This window comes from Numenius arquata, chromosome 12 (genome assembly GCF_964106895.1).
Source record: "Numenius arquata chromosome 12, bNumArq3.hap1.1, whole genome shotgun sequence".
NCBI lineage: Eukaryota > Metazoa > Chordata > Aves > Charadriiformes > Scolopacidae > Numenius > Numenius arquata.
In genome coordinates this window covers 11,089,215-11,109,604 of record NC_133587.1, presented here as the reverse complement: position 1 = coordinate 11,109,604, position 20,390 = coordinate 11,089,215, and the positions used below count along the sequence as shown (strand labels likewise).

General features: G+C 46.6%; 1 protein-coding gene across 1 annotated transcript in view; it reads right to left on the bottom strand.

Annotated features, from left to right (window-relative positions):
* Window positions 1-6,546: 6,546 nt before the first annotated feature.
* STK4 (serine/threonine kinase 4) overlaps window positions 6,547-20,390 on the bottom strand; it is a 47,831-nt gene continuing 33,987 nt past the window's right edge. Inside the window, exon 11 of the mRNA XM_074156824.1 lies at window positions 6,547-9,746. Within this exon, the coding sequence (XP_074012925.1) occupies window positions 9,588-9,746 (159 nt within the window). The 3' untranslated portion in view covers window positions 6,547-9,587. The remainder of the gene's footprint in view (window positions 9,747-20,390) is intronic.

Below are 20,390 nucleotides of genomic sequence, written 5' to 3'. Positions count from 1 at the left end.
ACCAGGCTGGTTGCCCTTGCGGGTCCTGTGCCAGGTCAGCATCAATTCCAGCCCCAACCTTGTCCTACCCCCAGCTGGAAACAGCCTCGAAAGGCTCAGCTGCCCCGCTGGTCATGGGGGAAAATGGGATGGAAATGAGTCTGCATGAGAGGACATGTGGTGTCCAGCCCAGGGTGAGCCCCACTGTCCCCAGCCCCTGCAGTGGGATCGGCTGGACCTCATCTTCCTTCCATTGCAGGTGGGGTTTAACTGCGCTCCTGCACTGCCACCGCTGGGACCCCCAGGAATGTGGGTCTGGGGTTGTGCCGGGATCGTGGCACAGCTGGGAGCACTGGGGGACACCCACAGGGAGTGACGGGGCAAAAGGGACCCTGTCCTCCAAGGCAGGAGCAGCCAGAGGGGATCAGGCTGGGGGAACTGAGGGGCCACCCCCAGTGGGGGTGTCCCCGACAAGCCCTTTGCTCCATGGGGCTCCCAAGCCACGGGGGCATTTGTTTTGGAGGAGCCGCTGGTCTCTGCAGCCATTGGCATGCAGCCCCCAGGACAGAGAGGAGGCAGAGACCCTGCAAAGGGCTGTCAGGAAGCAGACATGGGGGGTATGCTCCTGGGCATGGAGCCTCTGCCATTGTCGTACGTTCATGATTTCCACTGCGGGAAGAGCTGCCAGGGAGCCCCGGGGCTGCAGCAGACCATGACGGGGCAGAGGAGATGACCAAAGCCATCTGGGTTGGGTACATGCCCCAGTCCCCCTCGCCACAAGCCCCAGTCCAGCTTCGCTCTGCTGCCTCGTCTCTCCCTGCCTTGGGACCAGGCAGGGGCAGGAGCGGGGTCACACTGCCCTGGGCATCACCCATGTCCCCACAGGGAGCCGAGCTCCCCGGGTGCCAATGCACTCACCTTCCTTCCGCAGGTGGGGAGCAACCCCCGTGTCCGTGGGAGAGCCAGGGCAGGGGGGACCTTGCACTGCTCCTCGTCACCGCAGCCTCCGAGCACCTCACAGCCAGGCAGGGGAGTCTGGCACTCCCACCCGGATCCCCGACCGGCTGAGCACGTTTGGGGCTGTTTCCAGCACAGCATTAATTCCCTGTGGAGTTTTTCCTTGACCCCTAGTTCGCTGTTTGGAAACCGTGCAGCATCTTTGTGCACCGAGGAATGCACCCAGCCATGCCCGTTCTGAGCAGGAGAAATGTGTGCCCTGCAGTCACCTCATCGGCTCAAAAATAGATTGATGGCAGGATGATGGCCCCAGGCACCTGAATGGTGGTTGTGCTGGTTGTCCCGGCTGGCTTTCGGTTGCCCCGGCTGGCTTTTGGTACAGCCGCAGTTGCAGGCGCTGGCTCTGCACGTAGAGACCTGCTGATCGTGGGGAAGAAAAGACAAACCAATGCCAGTGCCGGGTCCGGCCTTTCTGAACCCCACTGGGACTCGGGGAGGGGTCCCCAGGGAATGGGGGTGTGGGATGGGAGGGTTGCTCAAGCTCCTGGCATCATTGAGTCTTCCAGTGTGGATGGTCTGTGGTCCCCTCTGTGCTCCTTCCGACTGCGAGCAGGGACGGGCGAGCTCCATCCTCTGCTCCCGCCAGCTCCTGCTGCACCGTTACTTGAATAAAGGAAGGAGTTTCCCCTTCTCTCCATAAATATTCCAGTAGCAAAGTATATTAAAATGTGAAGACTGAATTACATGTATTAATTAAAAAGCATTATGCAAATAATGAAAAGAGCATGTAAATTAATTTTCTATCTATGCATGGGATGCATACTGTATATTTTATTAAAGACCTCAGTGACCCGCTTTGGAGGCTGGTTTTCTGTGTGGCGGCAGCTCGGGGTGCCTGTGCTCGTACAGCACATCAGCCCAGCCGGGGACAGGGCAGGGGGTGGGTGCCAGGCTGCTCCCGGAGCCGCTGCAAGGTCCCCAGAGCCAGCTCCAGCACCGTCTTGGAGACAGTCCCCACCTCATCCCTGCCCCATGGCAGGTGACAGCTATTCCTCGTGCCTGGACCACTGGTGTCACCCTGGCATTTTGGATAACATATCTCCCAGGAGGCCCAAAGGAACAGGCGTCCCCCGGGGTGCAAGGGAATGGGTAGGAGCTGGAGGGCACTGGGACAAGCCACACAGGCATTGAGGGAGGGAAGCACAGAGCGGCTTTCGGGAATGGATTACAAATAACATTAAAAATGCAGGATGATTCCCAAATCAAAGAGCTTGCTCCATCCCAGCATGGTTCGTTCCTCCATCCCATTTGTTCCGCACCCATGAAATCTGGGAAGCAGGCAGGGAGGAGAAGGAATTTGCAGAAAGGCACACACTGCGATCAGTAGCACCAAGGGACACGAGAGCTGAGCCATCGGTGTGAAAAAACCCAGCGCTGGGAGCCGAGGAGCAGCCGGCCGTTAATTCCCCTAACAGCTACTCTTGGTTTAAGAAACCGACTTTAACCCCAGGCTTGTGGGCCATGATCTGGACTAAAGACTGAAAAGGCTCTGTTTTAAAAGACAATATAGTTTAGGGGCACAAGTGTTAATTGCTTAACTCGGTTAAACAATGCTTTCGGCACACCTTTGCCAGCAGAAGGCTGGAGGATGTGTGTGCACGTTCCCTGATAGCTTCCCAGGCATTTCGCTCGCAGTCGTGGCTGTTCCGAGGGCAGGGGAGCAGTGCTCGGGGTGAGGAGGGGATACCCCACACTGCAGCTTCAGAAATCTGAGAGGAGCTGGTCCATCATACCGATATTCATCCCCCCTTCATCCCTGCTGCTTTCCTTAGCTCAGAGAACTAAAGCCAGGAGGACTGAAGCCCACCCAGACAAATTCAGGCCACCTTGCGCAGGCCAGCAGCTGCTCAGACACCGCAGCTGTGACTATATCCCATCTCCTGGCATGGAGAACCTCCCCTCGGCTCCAGTGGCCCTAATCACATCCAGCCTCCGCTGCTTTCCTTGCTGCAAAGGCAAAGCTCAGACGGGCTTCCAGCCAGCAAATTGCCCGTGGTAGGGACTGTGGTCATCAGCAGATGAGAGCTATTGCTAATTAAGCTACGTTATCACAGGTTGCCCCTGGCCAACGCTGCTTGTAGGCTTAGAAAAGTACAGTTGTCCCTTGGGAGGCTTAGAAGAGCCCAAAGGAGAGCAGCACACAGCACCAGGCTCCCCAAGGAAATACCTTTGCACCTGCAGAGGGTTTCAACCCCCCAGGCAGAAGCTGAGCACACAAGGAGCAGCATCCCCAGCCAAACCCAGCACCAATTTTCTCTCCAGGGAGGTGGTATCCCCAAAGTACATCCCGCTAGGACAAGGAGGGGACAGGCTGCTCTTCTGGAGCTGGTTCTCCTGTGCTTCAGGGGTGCAGTTTGTGCTCTGATGCTGCCTGGGCTTTATCCTCCTTTATCCTGAGGGCAACATAAAAGGCTGAGCTCATTCCCGATGCTGCAAGTGGCCTCTTTGATGCTCTGGGATGAGGGGGGTGTCTCCAGGCTCCGTGTCTGGAGGGGAAGACTTACTGCCGCTCTCCCTGCATCAAGTGCATTCCTCTGCTAGATGTGATAGGAGGGGAGGATTAAAAATAGAGTTTAATCTTTATTCCTTTGAGAGCTTTTCCATTAAAAAAAAAATAAAAATCTGCATGCTGCTAATCTCTCCAAGGCCAATGCTCCCCCAATTCGGAGGTTAAAAACAAGGCAGGACCCTCCCTGTGAGCCCCCCTGCCGTGCTGCGACCGGCGGCTGCCCTCGGAGCGGGGCTGGTGTACGAGAGCTCCAGGGTTGGGGAAAGCCATGAAAGACGTTTTCTTTTTTTAGCCTCCTGCTCTGCTCTGCGCAGACATCAGGGTTTGCACGGCTCTGAGTAACCGCACCGGGAAAATCCTCCCACTGCCGCGCAGGCAGATCCAGCCCAGCCGGAGCTCTGCAGAGCGGGGTGCGGGAAGGTGCCGGGTACCAGGAGTGGGTGGTCACAGCCCACGTTCGCCTCCACCAGACACTTGTGTGCAGCGATGGGCTGCCAGGACCGCTCTGACTTACTATTTCTAAGGCAAGTAGGAAATTTCATGTTCTTTGTCTAATCCCTAATCAGCTTTCCTGAGAGTGACTGCGTTTTCATTTGGTACAGTGGGTAAATCAATTAAACACTTTATCAGGTTATTTCTACAAAAACTGCTCTCCCCACTCACAAAATGATTGATGAAAGAGTGACTCTTTTGCCTCCGGGGAATGGTGATTAAGGAGTGACCTTATTAAGCTACTTCACGCAGCTGCAAATCAGACAACTCTGTTCCAAAGAGACAAAGTAAACATTGTTATTTCTCTTTAAAACTTCTTTGCCAGCTTCCAGACCCATGACGACCCTGAGCGTGGTCTGTGCACTTGGCTGCTTATGGGAAAACCAGGAGATTTTACAGGGCTCGACCTGTAGGAAGGAAAGGCTCCTTGCCAGCAGCGTTCCTGGGATCCCTCCTGCTCATAGGCTCCTACAGCCCCGCTGATCTCAGCTCAGGGAGTGAAAATCACAGCTGGCTGCTTGAGTAGGTAGGTGTTAAATCAGCATTACCCGCTAATTCCTGTATTTGCTGAACTATGTATGGAGACCAGTAAAGACACACAATGCTCTAAATCAATTCTTTTTTTAACAAAATTAAAACACTTTCTTCTGATAGTAAGAAATCCCCAAGGTCTGTATATACTCTTGGGTTTACTTTAGCCTTTATCTGAACCATTGCTATCAACTTAGTTGTGAGACACATGTAAACTCAAGGCTTCCATTCTAATCATTTGAGATAGCCAAAGGAATAGCCTTGAAGAGGTGGAATTAAGTTAATTAAATCTGCCTGAACAGGTCTCTCAGCTTCAGGCGTGCCGAGAAGCACCGCACCAGCGATGCCTGCCCACAGCCAGACCTCGAATCTGGTCAGAGCGCAGAGGGGGAAACCCTGTCCCTCTTTTGTTTCAAGATCTTCCCCTCTATGGTCAACGAGTGATGGTCCAGAGCTCGTGAGCCGCTGGGGGCTGAGAAAAGGCTCATCCATCCCTTGGTTGTGCAGAGACAGGTCTGCGAGAGGCTGCTCTGCTGCTGCGGCCACCCTGGATGGGATTCAGGGACTCTGGGCTCCCTCCGCTGTATTGATTTTAACAGCGACAGCCCAGAGGGGAGTGGAACAGACTGTGCTTCGTAGATGGAATTGAATTGTTTTAAAGTTTTTAAACAAGTTGGCTGTCTTCCTGGGCTCTTAAATTAAAGGGCAATTAAGTCACTTTTGGTCTGGAAAGAGCTGATGGGTGTTTCCTGGTTTGACTCTTTAAAAATTTTGCCAGAGTGATTAATGCAATGAAAAATTGTCAGCTCTCAAGTCAGGGCTGTCAGCCAACACTCAAAGCATTTATCTAAGCACATGCTCAGGCTCTTTTGGCCTGTGGACAGGAGGAAATGGGACAAAATGAGGATGTAGGAAAGAGTAGCTGGGCATAAAGGACACTGGCACAGCAACACCTGTACCTTAGTCCTGATAACCACTATGGGAGGAGAAAAACTGCTGGTTCTGTGGTTTCATGGGAAGTTGACTTTTCCTCACGATGGGGAAAAACCTGGTTAAACATCAGCCCCAGCTCACGGCTGCCTGTCAGGTGTTGGTTCTGTTAAGTTATATGCAATTAATTGTGCAGCAGGAGCCCTGCTCCCAGCATGAAGACCCTCTGGAGCGGCTGCGGTGCTGCTGGGGCACTGGGAGAATAACCCTCCCTTGGGGCTGGGGCTCGCCGATATCCCGGTAACGTTGCTGAGAATATGGGAGAGCTCCAGGCTTTCCCGGTTACTAGAAATGCCCGCGGTCTCCCTCCCTTTGATTTCCACGCTCCTTCCTAACATTTAAAAGCTCAAATCTATTTTGTTTCTTCCGGGATTGCTAACCAGAGCTGAGTCCTGAATGAATTCTGTCTCCGCTTCAGTTAGTCATCCCTTCAGGACAGATTTAGTAACTGCTCAGGGAAACCACGCAGAAGCCAACAGTTCACTGTTGGAAGGCAGCACCCACTCACTGTCAGCTTCATCTTTTTCTTCATCTTCATCCAAGCTGGAAGTGCAGCAAGTCAGCCAGAATGAGGAGAGCTAGCATCCACCCTCACCTCTTGGGTATGAAGGGGGATGAATTGATACATACCTCATCCCAAACCTGACTGCGGGCTCCGGAAAGTGGCTGCAGTGCGAAGTGAGAGCAGAGACAGCAAGTAGCTACAGCAGAGCACACCCTCCCCATCTGCCAGAGCGAACCTCCTGGGGGATCACAGTGCCAGGAAGGGCTCCCAGCGCTCCTCCATGCGGGGAAACAGCCTGAACATCCATAGCTCATCATTCGGAACCACCATGGAGCTGGCAGCACACGGACCTGACCCCGAACTGAAGCAAATCTCTCCTCGAGGTACAAAATTAGTAACGATTTAAGGCTAAAGAACTGCCTGTTGAAAAAAATAAATAAATGCATATCTGACATGTTTAAACTTGACCTGATAAATCAGAGTATTTTAATGTATAAATACGAGTCACAAGACCGATGCTTTCAGGTAAGGACAGTTTATTTGCCCCTTTGAACAAATAAGGCCAGATATTTGAGAAAGATCAAACAAAGTCTCCTGTATCAAACTCAGAGGAATGCAATAAAAGTTACTATTTCATACATATACAAACTAATGACCCAACACTTATATACAAACAGCCAGATCTTACAAAATAGCATTTCAAGTCAGCACTTTATGCCAGTGTTGCTAATTTCTTTGTTACAAAAAAAAGTTAAAGCTACAAACTTCACATTTTTAAGTCTCACATGACTGACATCATCAGTATCTCTGGGTTTTACAAGCAAAGATAATGGTCTGTGTCCAGAACACTTTCAGCAATGCAGGTGGACCCAAGGAGCACACAAATGCAGCTTGACAATTAAGTAAGCTTTTTGCTTAAAAACTTTGTCGGAACAGCGTTCCCTTACGGTACGAGCCTTGTTCTTAGCCTGGAGGACTCTCAAAGCGAGCAGGTACTACGCTCCCAGACACTCTACAAAGGGACCAAAAAGGGAATTATTTTCTCTAACAGATTGAAAATCAATGAAGGAGAAAATAATTCCTCTGCATTTGAGCTCCAAGCGCAAGAAACATCATCAAGTCTCAGCCACTGCAAGCATTTAAGAAAGGTTCAAAGACAGTTAAGCCATTGGACCAGTTGTACTTATTTTGGTTCATTTGCTGTATTTTAAGACAATCACATCAGCAAAGCAGAGTATTTCAAGAGTGCTTACATTCAGTTACAGCAGTCACAGGTTGCATATTCTGTAAATAGACACCACCCTGTGGTGTTTCACCTAAAACTTGGGTTTTCTAATGCCCTCCGATCACTAGAAAGTTACCTACACAGTGCAGAGGTAAAACTACTCCCAGCAGAATCTGCTTGGTCCATGCCACGTGCGAGCAGTGCCCCAGTTACCCTGTCCCATATCCACACCTCTGTTGGGCCAGAGCCACCCGAGTGACAAATCCAAGACCAGCCCTTGACCAGAGAACTCCCTCCTAAGCTGTGGGAGTTTCTTTGATGCAAAGGTCGCTCATGAATATTGCTCATAATAAATACGTGTTTAGGGCAAAAGGCATTGCACGGATTTCAGAGGAGCACTGTATGAGCCCTGATGTTCACGCAGCACTTCACCAGACCTCATTACAGAGTCCGGACTAAGGGATTTTAGTCCGTTAACAGCAACAAAGCTTTTAATTACTTGGTTTTCCTAATTCAAAACTTTCCCAATACTTGAGGCTATCAAACGGCTGGTTATCCCAGGAAGTACCTTGGCTCACCGCCTCCCCTTTCCCTCCGGGGAGCCGGTTTGCTGATCTCTGAACAGCCGTGCTCGCACTGCGCATCAAACCGACACAAACCGATGCAACCAGATCTGCAGAGGGGGTAAAAATGGCTTGGTTCCTTTCACAGCAATGGAGTTTACCTGTTAACAGTAGCCAAGAGTCTGCTCCGAGGGGAAAAAAAAGAAGAGCCTACAGAGGCGTGAAATGAACACTTCACCTCTCCAGCAGCATTTGATTAAGGAGACACTGCTATTTAGTTAATTACCTAGGTGAGGTACCAAGGCCTGTTTCAGAAGAATGACTGGAAACTGTTCCCTCTATCAGAGCAAAATAAATTGGTAGAAATACTTGCTCTGTCCAAATATTTCATCATATCCCAGATAAATCTAAAACTACGTAATTCTGCTGTCACAGCCCGTGGGGCAGAGGCATCACTTGGTCTCTGCCCTGCAAACCAGGCTCACTTCTCCGCTGCTTCTGTTTCACTCTCCACTCTACCGGTGTGAGTTCATTGCACCATCCTCACAGCGATTGTACACGCTGGGGCGTTTCCGTTGATTGAGCTATACCCGGCAGGAACGGCAGGGAAATGTAAAGAAAGAACACAAGAGCATCCAGAGGAACGGGAAGAGACTGAATCTCTTCCAGCAGGACATCAGTAATTGTCTTCTCATTCAGACCAACTCCGCCTTCGCTCCACCACCATCAATGCACATCTTTGCTAATTCAACAAAGTCTTTACTTTCAGTTCAACTTTTCTGATGTGCTAAACCTCGCAGAAATGTGAAGGATTGTGAAATTAGGTTTTTATTCAAGCATCTAATCTGAAATGAAGCCCAGGAAATATTTCACAAACTGTGGAGATAGTCCTCTCAGTCAGAGCAGAAGTACCTAATTCCTGAGAGAGGTTCACACAACTTCCACCCATTCGAATACTGTTTCCTGTTCCTGAACTCCACTGTCAGCAGAGTCTCCCTGAAGGACATTTCCAGACAGACAGACAGACAGACAGACGAAGGGGGATCGGCTCGCCGATTGGCTTTTGGTTTTAAGTTGCAGAATGTAATATCTGATGGAGGCACAACATGCTTTATCTACTCGTGTTAACTCATAAAGTACGCAAAAACAGGACAAAACTGAGGTCTTGAAGAAACCACACTTGCTTAAAGCACACAGTGTAAGGCATGAGGCTTATTACAGGCTTTTTGAAAAATGAGATCTAAGTTTCTTTCAAAAGGCTGGAACAGTTTGCACGTGTTCTCACCTGCTCTCTTCAGTGACCTAAAACTTATCAGTACCTTAACAGTAGAAGGATATAGTTAACAGCTTGAAATTGTGTCTGTGCATTGACAAAGAAAAACAAAAACAAAAACCACAAAAGATGCAGCCATTAAATGCCACAATCCGTATTAACTTAAACCAAAATGGACTCCTGAAAGTTCAGTTGAAAAGAGAGTGAGCCAACTTTCATTAGCCTATTTCTATCTGTTCCTCTGATTTAAAAACAATCCCCCTAAAACCAGTAACAAAACTCCTTTGGAATAATGTTTTAAATATACATCTAACATTAAAACACACCATCAGGATGTTGCACTTAGTGGCATTCCTGAGTTCACAAAGGTGCTATGGAAAAATAAATGAGCAGAAGTATTGCCCTCTATCTTGCTAGCGTATTTCAATAGAAATCAGTATGTTTAGTAGTCATAAAAGCGAGGAGCTGATTGTTTGAGGATGGAAGAATATTCTACCAGTGGCTCAGAAGTTCTGCTGCCGCCGCTTCTTGGCTTCAATGGCATCGAGGATGGGCTGCCGCTTTGACTGGTACTTCTGGCGGATTTCTTCAATCTCCTGCTCCATCATGGGGTCCAGGGCCGAGAGCCTCCTCTGGAGTTCATCGACACTCCACGTCTTCAGCTAGCAGGGAGACAAAAGAAGGACAGACATCGGCATCAGTACAGCCACCATCCACACACCTACAGAGATTCTGCTGCCCGTCCCATGGTCACAACACGTCTTTCAGCAGGAGAAGGTGGCAGAGTTCTGCTCCAGAACGCTGCTCTCGGTGAGACTGGCGTGAGCCTCAGGATACTGGGCTGCTTTTGCTCGTTTTACAGATACATTACATGCTCTGTTTAGTGACAGCGCGAGTGCATAAAATGTATAAAACAACCAGGGAAATGTTTCCCCCGTTGAGTTGTTTTCCTAACGCTTCATTTTGCAGGCTCAGAACAGAAATACTGTATTGAGATGGAACAGAAGTGAAGTTCTCTCCCCCTCCCCTTTCCCTGCAACTAAACCTCCTTCTGCCAAGTGACAAAAGGAGACAGAAGGGAACAGAAAAAAGAAATCATTTGACAAAAGTTGCATTTGAAAAAAAAGCATTTATGTGCAGTCAGGCTGAACCTCAGCCATGGTGAGGAATTCAGACTCCTCTAAGCTAGAAATCCCAGAACACAGGCTCCAGGTCACTTTGGGTCAGCCTCACACTGATAAAATATGCAAGTACAATTTGTATTTCACTGTACACGTGAAGATGTCAGGCGAGTCTGGACAAGCTTCCCTTCACCGTATTCCCTGTCTGCCTGCCCTTTGGTTAATTGGCTGCCTTGTGCATGCCAATTTGCTGAGCACTGGCACAGGAAAGTTTTATTCTGTGATTAGAGATGCCAAGTGTGGCCTGGGATAGTCTAGACTGACCAGAGCTACACCCTTTACATATTATTATAATATTACAACCTGTGAAACAGACAGGATTTTGGGATAATACTTAAAAACACGGACACTGGAAGTGCTTCAAATATTCACCTAAGCATCTGTCCTTTTCCCACACAAGACCAAGTGACCCCCAGAAACACACGGATCCACTATTTAACAGCCACTGCAGAAGATGGGAATGACTGTCCTCACCACCTGCTTTCAGTGACCACCTGCTGTGGATACTAAGAACATGCAAAATAATTTGGGGGTTTTTTTTGTGAACAAAGAAGTGTTGATTTTTAGACTTTCAACAAATGTCGTAATTAAGTGACTTATCCTTACTGCAGTTAAATGCAAGCGATGCTGCTGTCTTGGTTTAGCTGTTAATTAGTCAGCTATTGTGGTTATTCTTCAAGGCATTTCTGAACCAAAACACACAGTGAAACACTCGCTGACTATTATAAAGCAACAACTGAATTACTGGCTGTTTGATGGCAGTTGTATAGTTTGCATCAGTCCTTAAATACTACAATACGGAAATCCTGATCCTTCTTCCTGTGGTGAAAGAGATACCAGTCCCTAAACCACAAAGTCATCTGCTAGTCATTTCTCACAAGGTCTTTTGAAATTCTTCAGTATATTCTGCTAAAGGTATTTCCTAGCTGCAGTTACAGGATCACGAATCCACTTTAATAATCCAGGCACACGCGAAACAAAACCTTTCTTGCAAGGGTATGCAGTCTTTCGGCCTCTCCAATCATTAGAAAGACAAAGCACTTCCTCCACAAAGATATACATTATTTATACACATTAATGCAACTTTACCAGACAGCAGTTTAAGTTGATGCATGGCACCGGTTGCCTTTTCACACTAATTTATTATGGAGCAGGTAATTATTCAACATTCACCTTCCTCACAGTCCAGGGAATTGAACAGTCAAATAAAAACGTAAAAAAGAAAAAAAACCAACCATTAATTTAAGCACTGAGCACATATACTAAGCAGCTGTATCAGAGCAAAGGGCTGTCAGCTCTCCCAGAGCACCCAGTGCTAGACTGCTGAAAGAGAGTTTTGGAACAGATCTAAAATACCTCATCAACTATTAGATGTCAGAAATTGTCCTAGGGCTGCAATCTTCCATGGATGCCCCCTGAGCCTCCTCCAGCATCCTCTTGAAGTGCTGGGGGCTGCTTACAGCCAGAAACAAATTGCCAGAGCTGGCGGACCAGAGGGCAGGGCAGATTTATAGCCATGGGCTCTCCAGACCCTGAGAACGGGGCAGTGAGAGATAAAAATTGTCCTATTAATGTTCTCAAACAGGATCTAGCATCCATGGGTACCGACACGCAAAGCCTTTCTGCTAACTGTAAGCGGCTGTTTGCCAAGGGACACAATGGCTGTGACAATTCCTGGGACTGCGTGTTTGTCAGGACAGATGGCTAACAGTATGGAAGTACAGCGGAGTCTGGAGTGGGCAAAAGCCTACAGAGAGATATTAATACGAACAAACCGGGACGTGGGTTACCTGCGCAGACGCGCGAGGCAGAACAAAGTAGCTGCTTAAGGAGACTGATCGCGGGTTAACCACAACGGGGACGGTGGGAGAAGGGAGAGAGGCAAGTCCACGCCGTGTAAAAACCTAAGAGCAGAGAAACACACCCCACAGCAATGCTGTGTGTTGATGAGGGTGAACTAATTACAGAGTTTTCAGCTGGAATAACATCAGGGTGGCTGTGAATGCCATGCTGCTCCTAAAAGAGGCAGAGAAGCCAAAGAGCAACACTAGTAAAAGGTCCCAAATGTGACTGCTCACCACAGATGAACTGACAAGGGACTGACAGGCGCTAATTACTAACGAGCACCCACGCAGCGGCAGGACACCAAGCCCTCTGCTCCCACCGTGCTTCGGCCCCGCGACACCACCAGCCCTGTGACCTGGGCTGGGCTATTACCCAGCTTGTCCTTCACTCACACATCTTTAAAAGGAAAAAAAAATTAAAAAATAATGTTTAAAATGTGATGGCCTCCATTTCACTTTGCTGCGTGGCATTTCACCATGAGCCAATGCCAGAGACAGACTTTCTCCCAGAAATGAAGTTTTTAAACTCTGGCATATCTGTCTCTGCAGCGGTAGACTCCTGGGATACTGACATTATTCTCTTAGAGAAACGCCAGAAGCAAAATAAGAAAAGAAGGACAAGGACAGAGCATCTCATGACAGACGGTTACTCAGGGTAAATCTTGGCGCTGAAGAGCTGCAATTAGAGCGGGTTTTAGCCAGGGGCTCAGTCCCATTCTGCTCCTCACTTCTCCTCAGCAACCCTTCTGTTGGAAGAAGTCCTAAGTGTCTTTGTAAAAGCCATCTATTTTTGTCCACAGCGATCAAATAGCTAAGACAAACTTTTAAAGGAAGGACTCTCATTTCAAATGTAAAGACCGACATAAAATACTTGTTCTAAGGTTGGTCAAACACAACAGGGAGAGGTGGCAGCACAGCAAAACTGTTCAAGTAAGGCTTTGTGTGCAGAAAGCTAATTTTTAACCATTTGATTAACAGCTGTATTTTTACTCCAGGTTTTGAGAACAATCTTAACTCTGTAAAAACGCCCAACTGAAGACGAATGTCAGAGGTGCAAACGTGCACGTGAAAGCCCACAGCCACACACACTGTTCGCTCTCCTCGGGCTGCAGACACCCCTGGCAGCAACATCTTGTTCGAATACGGTGATGACTTCTACTGTGTAATTCAGAAGGACGTAGATAATTACATCCTTCAGGAGGACATAACCTACAGCCTTTCCATGCATACATAGTGACGATGGACAAATCAGGAACACACCATTTGATATACAATTTCTTCCTGAAGGAGATTTGTAAGCTTTTCCTGCCATCCCTTTGCCAGCATTTCAGACAGACTTGTGGATAACTACTCTGCTGAACAACGTGCACCTCAGCAAACTGCTTCTGAGTTACCGTCCTTTCAAATCAGCTTTTTAAAAACAGAGGGAAAAAAAACCCTACCACTTGCATTTGTTACAGTCAGGTAAAGTGTCACTGCAACATGATATTCTACTGAATGTAAATGAATCTAAGCAGCAAAAGGAGAATAAATAAAGGCTCTCTGCAGACACGTTAGACACAGCCACAGGTTCCATACTCAAGGGCACCATGGTCTGAAATTTATACCTATGCAGTTCTATCCTGAGCAAGAGGCAGTCTGAAAACCTGCCACAGTATTTTTAAACAGACCACGCCAGATTTATGCTTCACAGGAGATCTACTGTAAAACACAAAGCCTAGAGAGTTACCTCAGCCCCTTCCCTGTCCCCAAGAAAAAACAAAAAACTCACAGTGAAAACTTTTTGAATTAGAAGCTGATGCAAAGGATTTATCACAGTTCTCTTGGTAGCCACAGTCCTTAAGCTGAAGAGCGCCCGTGCCTGGTTTTCCTACAGCAGGGGCTGTAGCTTGACCAGTTTGGGACCTCACATGCTCCTCTGGTCCCTCAACGGCCCTTCAGCAGCACGAGGTCACCACTGACTCTGCACTGCCAACATAAATACCGTGTCGTCCAGTAATCCCCAAGTCGCTTCAGCTATCGTTCTTATTTGCTCTTCTACCAAAAACACTGCCAGCAAAAACCTCTTGCCGCATGAATTACGAGCATCAAATAGAAACGAGCTGTTTCCCAGCAGCTTTTGCACATTTCTCCCCGACAAGCAGAGCACTAACTCACCGGCTGCACAGGAATCAAAACATATTATCCTGGGGCAAGCGAAAAAACGTGTTCCTCCTGCAACTTTCTTTTTACTTGCTGACACTGAATCTGATCCCTGGATTTAGCGCAAAGTCTTTTCTTTGCATCTTTGCAACATTTCATGCTATCTGGGCTTTGTTTTTAAATACTGTCTTAGAAGTCCTGAAGCTTGTGCCAAACGTGAATCCTCCATCTCCAGGGAGAGGCTACAGGTCTTCTACCATCTGACTTCTGGAACAAAATCGGAATATATATGATATTGGGAAGATAGGGTTATTTTCCCCATGGTGAAAGTATTTGATCTGTAGAAGGGGGATATTTTCAAATCTTGAAACCACAGCAAATCCTACAAATAAAATTAGGAAGTTGTTCTCTGCTTTCTTAGCCCTCTAGTCATAACACTCTGCCTTCTAATACCTCTTATACCCTCTAATTTCTGCCAGTTTGAACACTCGTCTTCCACATGCTCACGCAGAGTATTTTCTGAATCTCCCCCCACCTTTACCACCAATAGCCCATGGCTTTTTAGAGGGGAAACACCCAGCTGCAGCAATCGCTCTGCCTTTAACCCAAATATTCCAGGTGGCCTTTACTGTCCAACATAACTTGATGGCAAACTTTTAAGTTTTAAATAGCCTTTAGAAAAAATGGCTTCAGCAATTATCACTTCATAAGGGGCAGTGGGAGTTTGAAGACTAAAATACAGAAGTAATAAAATTGCAGCTTCCCACGCTACACAGGGAAATAAATTCTTAGTGGAAAAGATATGAGCTAGATAGGAACTAAAGAAAAAAAACAAATTAATTGTCTATTTAGCACAGCTTTTATTGTTATATCTCCCTTTTCTGCCTAGTTTTATGCTGCAATCTAACAGTTCTTGACTGCATGCCCAGAAATCAAAGCCCTGCAAAGAAACTCAAATCATCTTGAACCACAGCAATAGGGAGCACAACTCATTTACCTGTGTGTATTTAGACAGGTAAAATCTAAACAGGGCTTAAAAAGGGTTTTTCTCCAAACCAAGTTATCCAAGCTACGCTAATCATTAAATGCAAAATAGAAACTTTCTGCTAGAGACAATGAAAAATATTACCACTGTAATACAGTAGCAACAGGCTACTTTGGAAAAACAAAATGGAAAAGAAAATAACCAACCAGGACCACAATTGCATGGAAGCACAGCTGAGCCCCTCACAGGAGGCTTCTAATTATCACATTCCCCACCAGAAACGGCTGCGTATTAGAGGTAAGAAGAAAAGTATTCCTACAAATAGTCTATTAAGTGTTCAGATGTCCTTTGGGAAGGGAGGCTCTTCACAAAAGGGACTAATTAAACTCTTACTTCGTTTGACCTTGGCTACCAGCAAGGCTGTCAAGATGCTTCCCTTCCGATAAAGCCAAGGGAACCTCGTGGTTCCTTTCCAGCATCCTGCAGACCCGTTTGATGCATATCCACACCTCAACTTCTGAACTTCTCTTCTCTCACCTCCTCAAGCAGGGTTTTATTTTTGGAAGGAGATCGCCCATTGGATGCCACTTGCTGCAACTATTTGTAGCAACCACCTCTGAGCGCAATTCAGGCTGCGGCGTGTGAGAGTGCATGGGTGCTACAGACCGCGAGCCGGGGAGAGGTGTCAGAACTCAGGGATTCATGAATGTGAGCTCTGACAAGTGTAAGAACTGAGATTATTCTGGAATTAGCCCTTCTCTAACTTGAAAGACTGGTTAAACACGGTATCAATTAAATGCTCGTATCAAATATACTGGGAGGGAACAGATCACTGAATAGTACTATGCACTTTTTATAAACCAGCAAAAAAAGCATTCAATTTCTCTGGCCAAAATTAAACGCAGAGGGTGATTTCTCATGCTAAGCAGTGCTCCAGACTTTAGGTCTCGAAAACGGTGATATAAATTGGTGTTGGAATAGCATGCCATTTTTTTCCTTAGCATTTTTCCTGAAATGCTGGCTCAGTACCACTTGGCATGCTTTCAATCACTGATCTAAAAATTAAGTGCCTTGTTCTCATTTATGTTTCTAGCATAAGGAGGCCTTGATGTAATGTATGAGCAGGCATTAACTATTTATTCACTGTAAGTTGTCCAATGCAAGGGACACAAAAACCTAAGAACCTACAGGCACTTACCACCCACTTTTCATCGTGATTGTCAGGTCCCTACAACTTCACAAATCTGTCAAGGAGCCACGCTACTGAGGGGCTACAGTAAATCAGAACAAACCCCAGTGCCTCCACAAACATTAATTATCTTGGTTTTCCCTCCCTTTTAGCCATAGCACATCAGTGAAGTTTCTCGCTGTTATGAAAGCAGTGGATGAAATGCACTCACTGTGGGATTTCATGCAAGATTAAAAATACAGATATTAATCTTTCAAAGGATTTGAAAAATAAGTCTCAGCAGCACAAGCTTCTGCTTTTAATGCATCTTAATTATTTAGGCAATGTGCTAGCAAAACACATCATGGGCTGCAGCATCCAGCGCAAGTCAAAACAGCACTGCGGCTGGAGCTTCCCACAGAAAGAGAACAGGATCTATCACCCATGCACATCTGGAGAGAGCTGTTTCAGGCCACCTCATCTGGACATCAGATGACTTCCCACAGAGAAATAACTCCCAAGTTTCAACTAGATCAGCACATGCCCTAGAGCCAAGTCAACTTAAGCCGGTGCAAGTCTGGCAGCTGAAACAGTTAAGTGAGAACAATCTCAGCATGGCTTTTTGTGGAGGACAGACAGACACTAACACCCACTCAGCATCTGATCTCCAGGCAAACTGGAAAAAGTATTTTAATAGAGTTATATCAGAGGAGACCCAGGCCTTCTCGGATGACGTGTTTGGGCAGCTCTATCTTACTTTCACAAACGTGGAGTTTTCTGGCTACTGAAAGTGAGACATCTTGCTGCTGCAATGCCAGTGAGGATCTGAGTTATTTTCAATGTAGTTTCTATGTGCGTGACACCAGGCCATTGTGTCTGTACTATTCCCACAGAGTGACTGGAAGGCAATGTGTACTATTCTGCTCCCTGCCAGACATACTGTGAAGACCACATCTAAACTGGAAACTTCCCTCTGCCCTGTATCCACAGGAAGAACTGCTGCCAGGACCTCTCTCCTCACCTTGGCACCTTCCTAGCTTAGCAAGGCTTCCCTCAGCTGGCCACACCATGATGGCCTGACGGACTTCTCAGGAAGCTGCCCCTCTGCTGGTGGCACCAAGTACCACTTCACTATGGAACCTCACCCACCAGTGGCTGCCGAGGCAGACAAGGAAAAAAGCCCAAGCTTCATCAATACTGACTTTCTGGCTATTGGATGGCAGCAACGGAATGCTGTACCGTGGATTCAAGCTGAACCCAGACTCAGCTCAGCCTGAACGACTGCTCTGCCATACCCTGGGGCCAGGCAGCCCCCCACCCTTCCCAGACCAGCTCACCTCCAGGCTGGGGGCTTCTGCTGTGCCCTGGCTTGCTAGCCTGCGCCAGGTAATAGCTGAGAGGTGCTCACTGGAAGTTACTCACACGTTTTCCCAGTCACCCCCCATTCCTCAGCTGATACATCCTGTGCTGATACTTGATTTTCTGATTCCAGGGTATCTAAAGCGTTTATATGAGAGAGAAAGTATATATGTATCATAGAATTGTCCAGGTTGGAAGGGACCTTTCAAATCGAGTCCAACCATCAGCCTAACCCTGACAAAAACCACCACTAAGCCATGTCGCTAAGCACTATGTCTACTTGTCTTTTAGATACCTCCATATGCTTTAGACACACAACTGCTCCTTCACCAGCTAAGAGTTATCTTTGCTTTCTCACCCTCCCCACAGTATGGAAGTTTTCCCCTGTTTCTCAAAAGCCTGTAAAAGCCAGGGGTCGGCAAGATGTCAAGAAAATTCCCAATACAGAAACCGATTTCAGAGGATTATAGCAAACATACAGATCTACCGGCTACCCACACCTGACTGACACCTACAGATCTACCCCGGCTACCCACACCTGACTACACAGTGATTATGCAGAGCAGTCACCCAGGGAGCAGAGAAGACAGCACCACCATGGGAACACTGCAGCCTGCATCAACGCTGCCATCCCCAGGATGCTCTTAGCCAAGAGTTGGACTTTCATCAATCCTCACTGTAATCCCTAAAAGGCTCAACAAACTTTTGGTGCTACAGCCAGCACTGTATAACCTCTGCATACTGTTATTACCCTCTGCATTGTACAGAAATTATATTAAGGAAGAAAACCCATCCAAAGCTCTACTCAATGATATGAGTGGTCATAAAAAAGTCTTTTTTAAAAAGACCAATGCATTTTAATCTGCTGAATTCCAAGATTAAATTTCCTTTTTTAGCCTTAGTATCAATTATGAGTATGAATAACCTTATTCACTTCCAAAAATCATCCCAAGTACCATACACACTTAATCTAAACAAAGGAAATGACAAATTGTGTCAGTGGTATTTTACAGCACTGAACTTCAAGAAGTCCAAACCTTAAAATCCTTTAGAGACTTAGAAAGTGGCTGACTAATCCTGCAACCACAAAGGCAAGTTATCTCACTGGGTATTTTTCAGTAACTGAATTAGAAACCAAGCTAAAAGGTCAGCCTGTCTGGACAAGAAAAAAAAAAAAAAAGCAGCAGCATCACTTGCTTATAAAAAACACTTGTTGAGATTTGATTAAGGAAAAACACAGCAGAGGTTGGTTTTTTTTTCCTTCTCTAAGTGATTATGCTTTTAATTTTCTTAAGTAAGAGTACCAAAATACCTCCAGACATGCTAAAATAAATCATGTCATTGGGCTTTGAAGATCTAGCTTGCTGCACAAATCAACTGTAAAGTACACAGCTGACCAACATGGTGGTGGGTTTTTTTTCTTTCTTTTTTAAGAAAAGCAATGTCAGAAAACGCTGATTCCTTTAAATCAAACAGAATTTTCTACAAATCTGAGTGGTTTAAGTTCTGCTAGGAAGGGTACGTGGGTCTGTAATGGAGCTTCTTTCCAATCCGACATACTCTTTCCTCCCCTCTACCTTGCTCTTAAGGGCTCTACTTGATTAAGTGACTAAGGTCACTTAAGGGTTAACAACTGATTTATTTATTCAGGATCACTTATCCTGAATAAGAAGTAAAAATACCTGAAGTAAGAGCGATTCCTTTATACAATCTTGCTCAGTGTACTATTATCATGAAACACAAATGTAACTGAAGTGGTAACCAATTAGTTAACAATAAATCAGTACGCAAATACAGTCTTCGTTAATAATGTGGAGCGAGGAGCTTCCTACTGGTGTATTAACATCATTAACTTATCTGAAAACTTCACACACTTAAATCTGCAACGCACAATGAAGGCTTAAGACACAGTTTTCAGTTTCAAAGGCTTAAGACTGTATCATCCATGGTAAGGAGCCGTTATGGTTTTAAACAACTTTGGCCTATCTATCTTAACAGTTAAGACTATTAACCTTTATTCAACACATGTTTTTTATTTGAGTCTTGGTCTCCCAATTTATTTCCGACTCCAGGAGAGCTGCTGATGGCGGTGTGTTTCCAGGGGGACCACACCAGTTCCCCACCTCGTGCACCTGAAAGTGAGGTTCATCACAAACCCCCTCTCCAGTGCTGCTCTGCCTCCCCCTCCTTCACTCAGGAAAAGGAAGAAATACTCCCAGTTTGACAGCAAGAAAGACAGGAGAGAGAATCAAAAGCTTTCTGAGGAAAGACTGATGAACTACAGAGATTTCCAGGGCATTTTGAAAAATGAATAGCTGCATGACCGTGGGAGAGGCCGTCGTCTTTAAACCCAGGGGCATATGTTTAATATCACAGAGAGAAATATTTTTTTGGGGGACAGTCCCCCAGTGAACCATCTCCACAAAATCCACGTCGCATGAACCTGTGTGTCTTGCCATGCAAGGTTTTCCCAAGCATTTGTTATTACTTGGGCATCTATTTATAATGATCCTGCATAACGGCAAGACACAAACCAAGTAGTACTTAATTTCTGAATAATATTCCTTTCAGACTATATCAGTCTTTATGTATTGAGCTACTGTTTCTCCCTCTTTCTTGAAGGTCAA